This window comes from Parambassis ranga, chromosome 21 (genome assembly GCF_900634625.1).
Source record: "Parambassis ranga chromosome 21, fParRan2.1, whole genome shotgun sequence".
NCBI classification, from domain to species: domain Eukaryota; kingdom Metazoa; phylum Chordata; class Actinopteri; family Ambassidae; genus Parambassis; species Parambassis ranga.
In genome coordinates, this window is record NC_041041.1 from 13,572,817 (window position 1) to 13,580,285 (window position 7,469).

Sequence of the window (7,469 nt, forward strand, 5' to 3'; positions counted from 1 at the left end):
CCTATTTAGTGGCTTTTTCTGTTCTGGTTAAACGGTCCCTATTCATTCACAAGTTTAACTTGGGGCTCAGTAACTTCACACAGCATTAATAGTTGATAGTATTTTATTGAAGATATCAAAATATTTCTTTACAGATTTTCTTTACAGTTTTAACTAGTTCAAATTTGTACACTAATGGTAGAGTGTAAAATCTGCATACTGATATTTTGTGATTTACTGTTCGGTTAAATATATGGCAGCGTTTCAGTTATAACCAATATATAAAAAAGAAAAAAAAAATCTTACTGGTCCCTACAGTTACACAGTCAAATATTGGTCACAGGTGTTAACATTGGAGGTAATTTAGTAGTTGTAATACGTATCTAAGGAAATGTGTCAATATTCCTTTCATCCGTTTCTGATCACATTATTTATGGCTCAGAATTTAGGTTTTTTTCTTTGCTTATGTGATCTTGGGAACAACCACACTTAGTACAGTCTGTTGCATATAGAATATTCAGTAGTTAATATTGTAGTTTAATGTCACAGATTCCTGTTGGTAATGATTTTAGTGTATAAAGCTTTCAAGGAATAAGTAATATAAAAGTATGTAGTGAGTGCCTAAATCAATAAATTAATGTGTGAAATGTACGTTTACATGATTTTTTTTATAGACTGGCAGACAGACTAATGCTGGTGCTGATGAAGTGTATAGAAACAAAGGATGGAGAGATAAGGGTTTAAAATTGCAGAGCAAACAGCAGAGCCTAGAATCCAGAGTCGATGCTGATGGAGCGTCGAGTCACATGTTCTATCTCTCCCGGGACATACTCACAGAAGCTTGTTTGGTACTTGGCCAACATTTTTAGCATAGGCCGCAGATTAAACCACCACTGGACCTTGGGCATCCGGTGCCTGAGAAACAGAGCATACTGATTACAGTAGGGATTTAACAAATTTAGCAAAATGTGTAAATGTTTTGTGCTGCTTTACTCAAAATCAGTCACATCCTTCAGTTCAATGACAGGGCTGAATGAGATGACCTTCCTATTGAGGCCAAGCACGCAGGCTGTGTCAGGGGAGTTGGTGAACACACGGCCTGGTTGGGAAACAACAATGGATTCAGTCAACACGCGTTTGTTCTTTTTTTATGTTAGTTATCTGAGCACATCTACTTTGAACAGGAATCCTACCTTGTTGGAAATTTTCAGTCAGCTTCTCTGAAATCCACTGGATAGCTCTCACCCCCAACTTGGTCCCAAAGTTTCTATCAAAGGGAGAAGGTGCACCTCCCTGAAGCATAAACACACTCACTTACAAACATGTTTACACAATATGTCAGTTCACAGTGTCACTTTTGTTGGGAAGTTGATAAATGCTTTTTTGGTGTACCTGCTGAAGGTGCCCCAAAACATTGACTCTGCAGTCAAAGACACCCCTTCCCTCTGATGAGTACAGCCTGTGGATGAAGTCTGTGGTGTAATTTTCATGGCAGCTTTCATTCCTGTTGATAAAAAATTACATAAATTCAACACAAATTTTAACTTTGTGTTTTGATGTTTGATGTTTTATAATGTATAATGTCTGTCTAACCCACTCTGGGTGACACCTAAGTAAGTTAAGTTAAGTTAAACAGCCATCTTTGTTTAAACACTGTTGCAGACTGCATCTGTACCCATTGGCTGTGTTTGTGTTGCATAAATCAGATAAATGCTATCTGCCTGATGATCGCATGATGTTAGCGTGTCTGTCCAGTGATACACATCCATGCACATACGTGAACACCCTGTTGTATGCATTCATTTCGAGAACAGCAGGATAACAACAACAGTAGATGGAATGTAGATTATTTTATTAGATTCTGAAGGCAGCATGCACCGGGTGTTCTGTACCTCAGCACTAGACCTCGCTGGATGTCCTTCTTCATCTTTTCAGTTAAATGCTCCACATTTGTCTGTCAACAGGCCACACAATTTAAGAAACCGCTAACATTACAACAAGAACCAAAGAAACAGCAGAGGGGTTTTGAGTCTCACCTTGAGGTCGTGGATGTTTATGGGGTCTTCAAAGATGTAGGCTGCATCAGCACCCACTGCTATACCAGTGGAGGTTGCCAGATAGCCACAGAATCCACCCATGGTCTCTACCACAAACACTCGCCTCTTGGTGCCACTAGCAGACTGCTTAATCTTGTCGCAACCCTGAAGAAGAAAATGATCAGAGAATTTGAAATTGCATTAAGAGCTGGGAGAAAGGAGGAAAAAACACTCCTAATTTTAAAACACAGGAGTCCTGTGTGTGTTTTTAACAGAGGTTACACCTCTGTAGATTTTCTCTTTAAGAAAACGTCATGGCCGTCTGCACCAGTGCTACTTTCTCTACTGGAACTGGAACTTTTCTGAAAGAGGCACTGCTCGTGCCATCTGCTCAGCAGCATCACCTCCATGGCTGCATTGACAGCAGTGTCTGCTCCCAGGCTGAAATCAGTCCCGGGGACGTTGTTGCTGATGGTGGCAGGGATAACACACATGGGGATGCAGAGCTCTTCATATTGACTCCGAGCTTCAAACAACTCCAGCACACCATGGTATCCCTTTAAAAGTCACAGAGACAGTGGTTGAAATGCTGCACATTAATAAACAGTTAATTCAGATGTAATTGAAGGACAGTACCTCAAACCCTCCAATCACAAGCAGAGCTGATATGTTAAAATTGGTGATGGTTTCCACAAGCTTCTTCATGTTTTTGCTGGGTAGAGTTCTAAAAAAAAAGACGAACAGACGTGACTTACACTCCAGTATGTGTCATAAACCAAAACTAGTCACTTTAATTTCAGCCTTAATAGTCACCGTTTGGTCCCCAGCAGTGAGCCCCCCTGTCCGGTCCATCCAGCCACTTTGTGCCACTCCATTTCAAACACCTGAAGACAAACAAATCAGTTTCCTCACAGTCTATTACAGGTAATTATGTGACTGCTAAAATCAACTTCACTGTAATAATGAATGCAGAGGCACCCTCACCTCTCCATTGGCGAGCCCTTGAAAGCCATCATGAACACCGTAGACCTTGTGCCCATGAGCGAGTGCTAACCTTACAGCTGATCTCACAGCTGAATTCATCCCTGCAGCCGGAGCTCCCACGTTCAGAATGGCCACAGAGAACTGGCTCTATGGGAACATAAGGCAAAGACTTAAAATCTGTTTTTTAAGGCCGTATATATTTGTGAATGTCTGAGACTAACCTGAGACTGGGCAGGCTTCTGGACAGCAAGAAGCTTGTAGATATTCCAGTTGTTTTCAAAACTCCTGCAAGATCGTCACTAGTTTGAGCCTGACTTTTATTTGCAATCATCAACAATATAACTTAATTGCATTGTATGATTAAATCTTTGTGTATAATTTAAAAAGTTGCATCCTGCCTGTTTAATATACATGAATAAATCTAAGCTCCTACCCTCCTCGGAGTGTAACTGCCTCATCAAACCTCTTCTCGTTCATGGCCGTCTGCACCAGCTTAGTCTGCAGAGGATGGTTCAGTTCAGTCACAGATGAACCCCTGTTCTCTTTACAGTATGCAGCCTGTACATTATAATCAATTACAGCACAGAGGAGAAAGACTTGCCATCTCCACACATTCCATTAGAGGCAGGCGCACTGCATGGTTGCCTGACAGGCCAATGACACAGGCTGGGGTGTCAGGAGAGGCCTCCATCAGGGCGATCACTGCCTCCACCCCCAGCTTGCTGCTCTGAAGACACAAAGGGTCAAAATGCACTGAGAGAGCAGGCCACCATTAATCAGGTATCATGTCTTATACTGGGCATCTGGCTAATGTTTTAGCATGTAACCCAATCTAATAACCTTCTACAATCTTCAGCCATTTGTCCAGGTGTAAAAATGCATCGCTCACCAGTATTCTGTCAAACGCTGAGGGGGTCCCTCCTCGCTGCACGTGGCCAAGCACTGTCACCCTGGTGTCATAACCCAGCCTCTTCACCACCAGCTGCAAACAGGCATGTGTCAGATTTCAAAACAAATCACATCTATACTTCCGAACAACATCGTAATAAGCAGTTTCTAGGGGTATGACAATGAGCAATTAACTTACATCTTTGACATAAGTTGAGGAGATGGGTTTCCCGTTAATGTCGATGGCTCCTTCAGCTACAATGATAATGTTCAGTCTGGACCCTTTGATGCGGCTCTGGAGGAAAAAGCCCCATGTCAACATTAGCTCTGGTATGTTGTATTTGTGCTTACTGAAACGTTGGTGAAGTAAGGCAGAAGATGAGTCATACAAAACAACAAAAGTGTTACGAGCACTTGTAGCCTAAGCATTATGGGAAGTGTACAGATGAGGCAGATCCAAGGTCACACTTTTACAGAGGCCTCAAGCCAAAGACTGCTACAGGAGAACATTAATCAGATTTGACTTGCAAACCTGACAAAGGGAGCGCTCTTCCCTTAGGACAATGCCCTAGTCCACTGATGTCTGTCTGTGTCTATCCAGGAATGTGAATCTGACTCACCCAGCCCCCTGCCCTGTTATCCTGCTCTGAATGTGAATGTATTTTTGTGTCTTACCCCCTCTAGACGGGCACACATGCGGTCCTCCCAGCCCTCCTGTGGAGGAGCCTCTGGAATGAAGAGCCAGTCTGCTCCAGATGCCAGTGCTGACACCAAGGCCAGATACCTGGAGTAAAATCCTTTATTCAGAATCAGTGTGTAGAGTACAAAGCACTGCAACATAAAGCAGTGTTACTCACCCACAGTGTCGCCCCATGACTTCCAGAACAAAAGTGCGCTGGTGGCTGTAGGAGGTACAACTCAGTTAAACACTTTTATGTGAGGAGAACAGAGAACGTGCTGATCGTCAAGAGAGCAAGTCTGAGCATGACAGAACTCATGATGAATGTGTTTGAACAGGGGAGCTGGGTAATTGCATTCCATTAAAAATAACCTGCATCATAACCTATGCACACTTTGAATGGAACCAGAGAATATGTGTAATTATCAAAACAGTAACTGATTAATGTTCTGTTTATAACCACTCTGCTGCATGTCCTGTTCACTTTCAATGATAATTTCTCAACAACTGTGTGTGTGTGTGTGTGTGTTTTGTCGGTGATGTTTTTCTGGTTTGATGGAACAGCAGCTGTCACTGTTCAGTATCACACAGACCTCTGTGCAGTGGTCATGATGGCGTCAATGATCTCCATGATGCGGTGCAGCGCTGAGTCGGCTCCAATGGTCATGTCGGTGCCGCAGAAGTCATTGTCAATGGAGCCCACCAGTCCAACGATGTTCAGGTGATTATGCTTCTTAGCCAGGGTGTCTGTGATCCTCCCTGAAGCCCCCCACACACACAATGATCTCTTTAACACCGCAGTGTCCAAGAGTTTAAATCGAGGCAACTGGACTCATTCAGTTCTGTTTGAAGAAGCCACTCAGGAGAGTGGCAAACCCGTCTTTGAGTCCAGCTGCCTCGATTAAAACTTCTGGACATGACTATGACCTAGATTAATGAGAACATCCACAGACATATATATTTACACCGCACTGTTGACGTGTTATTGACCCTGATGCGCGCTTACCTTTCTTTACGAGCTCGTCCAGCAGACTGCTCCACTCGCTGCGAAAGATGTTGGCTCCGGTGAGGCTCCCGTCTCCGCCGCACACGCACAGGTTGGTGATGCCTTTCTTCACCAGGTTGAAGGCAGCAGCAAGCCTGCCCTCACGGGTTGTGAAGGTCTTGCAGCGGGCACTACCAATCACAGTCCCACCCTGCAGCACAAAACACTGTAAGCCTTTACAAAGCTCTGTCTAACACATTAGAATGAAACAGGGGAACGATGAGGTAATAAAAAAGTTTCAACATCAGCTTAGTCTTTACTGGGGCACCTGATAAGAACAGGACAGAAACTGGACTATTACAGCCACCCTAACATTTGACCCTACCAGCTGGATAATGTTGGTCACACTCTGCCAGTGTGCCAGTTTGATGTTGTCACCTCCATCCACCAGGCCCTGGTAACCCTGAAAGGAAAGAATTATGGCACCAGTGATGTCAGCAGTCAAACTACGATAGTAGTGTGTGTGTGTGTGTGTGTGTGTGTGTGTTACCTCATAGATAAGATAAACCTTGGCACCCACATAAATGCCCATCCTGGTCACCGCTCGGACAGCAGCGTTCATGCCTGGTTGAGGAGAGTTGCACAAAAGTATTAGAGTCTACCTTTTACTGTCATTGCACACATGATGTTGCTCCATGTCTCTGTGTGAGGAAATCCAGCACTGCAGAGGGTGTGATGTCAGGCGAAGGTGCCATCCGCTGTGGGCAGGCTTCCTGAAGGACACAATAACTATGCATACTTAAATATTATGCTAGAAGGTAACATGCTAAATGAATTTAGTTACTTTACACTTGTGCTTACAGCCTTCCATGACCTTTGACCCCTGCAGATTAAACGTCCTACATTATTCCCTGCAGATTGTTATCTAGTATCCACGCAGCTCTCAGCCCTGTTAACATTTCCTCTCACAGTTTAACATCTTTGCTCTTTAAGGCCTCACACAGCACAGCTGCTCCAGCTGTGTTTAGTTGTAATGTCACCTTGTGCATCTCCACCGCTGGTCAGCACTGCTATGGCCCGACCAGCACCCGTCATCTTCAACTTCTCCAAGTCCATCGTGGACATTTTGGTCTCTCCGTCTTCTTCCTACAACAACGATGAAAAGAACAAAAGTCCGTCAGCTGGACCAGGGAAAGGTGTTCGTAGCGTGAATCAGAAGAGTTGTAGCTTCCGGGTTGGCAGCAGGTTTCACCTCAGAAGCAGCTGTAACTTCCAGCGGTGACAACACTTCTCCGCCTTCGTCCGCTGCCTGACTGACTCCGCCCCCCTGGGTGTGTTTACTTTACAGACCCGTACCGCCCGTTTGGTGGGAAAACAACTACGAATAAAGTAAACTTGGCCCAAAATAAGGATAAACTACGGTTTATGTGGGGACACGTGTACTTCTACACACGTTACAACACAAAGTACCGACAGGTGAAGTGATTTTCTAATGATGGCACCTGTTTTTTTACTGAGACTCTATGTACAGTCTGTGGGTAACAGCTGAACAGTGTTTAAATGGAACAACACAATGAAGAATCTGAGGAACACACACACACACACACACAGAGAGAGCATAAATACATAATAATAGAGATAGAAACTAATATGTATTGATACACACCTTTTTATGTATGCAGCATAGTCTGCTGTGTTGACACACACCAATATTAGGTGACTCACACATTGTGTGTCACTGGGCCCCAATACTGTAACAATCCCAGGCGTGCAGAAACAGACTGCAGTGGGGTGGCAAAGGGCTTCATCTGAGCAGAGGAGGACGGCTGCACTGCATCAGTAACGTCAGACTCATTCCATTGCTGGGTTAGTAACTGCAGAGCTCAAAGTCCTCAGCAACACCTTAATTAAACTAATA

The 7,469-nt window shown here is 44.0% G+C and overlaps 1 protein-coding gene across 2 annotated transcripts; it reads right to left on the reverse strand.

The window, feature by feature from the left end:
• Nucleotides 1-85: 85 nt before the first annotated feature.
• On the reverse strand, nucleotides 86-6,849 carry pfkla (phosphofructokinase, liver a). Of its 2 annotated transcripts, XM_028393312.1 has the most exons (23): nucleotides 6,804-6,849; nucleotides 6,592-6,697; nucleotides 6,102-6,175; nucleotides 5,937-6,014; nucleotides 5,573-5,762; nucleotides 5,160-5,325; nucleotides 4,745-4,789; nucleotides 4,563-4,671; nucleotides 4,087-4,182; nucleotides 3,889-3,981; nucleotides 3,601-3,726; nucleotides 3,433-3,497; nucleotides 3,221-3,284; nucleotides 3,000-3,146; nucleotides 2,829-2,899; nucleotides 2,652-2,739; nucleotides 2,420-2,572; nucleotides 2,016-2,180; nucleotides 1,872-1,933; nucleotides 1,372-1,483; nucleotides 1,173-1,272; nucleotides 973-1,078; nucleotides 86-894 (listed from the first exon to the last, which is right to left on the reverse strand). In XM_028393312.1, the coding sequence occupies exons 2-23, from the start codon at nucleotides 6,674-6,676 to the stop codon at nucleotides 747-749; spliced, it is 2,343 nt and encodes a 780-aa protein (XP_028249113.1). In that variant the 5' UTR covers nucleotides 6,677-6,697; nucleotides 6,804-6,849; the 3' UTR covers nucleotides 86-746. The 2 variants fall into 2 exon arrangements, 1 of the variants encoding a protein (XP_028249113.1); XR_003669329.1 differs by lacking the exons at nucleotides 86-894; nucleotides 973-1,078; nucleotides 1,872-1,933 and having other exon boundaries at nucleotides 1,254-1,272; nucleotides 6,592-6,847.
• Nucleotides 6,850-7,469: the final 620 nt, after the last annotated feature.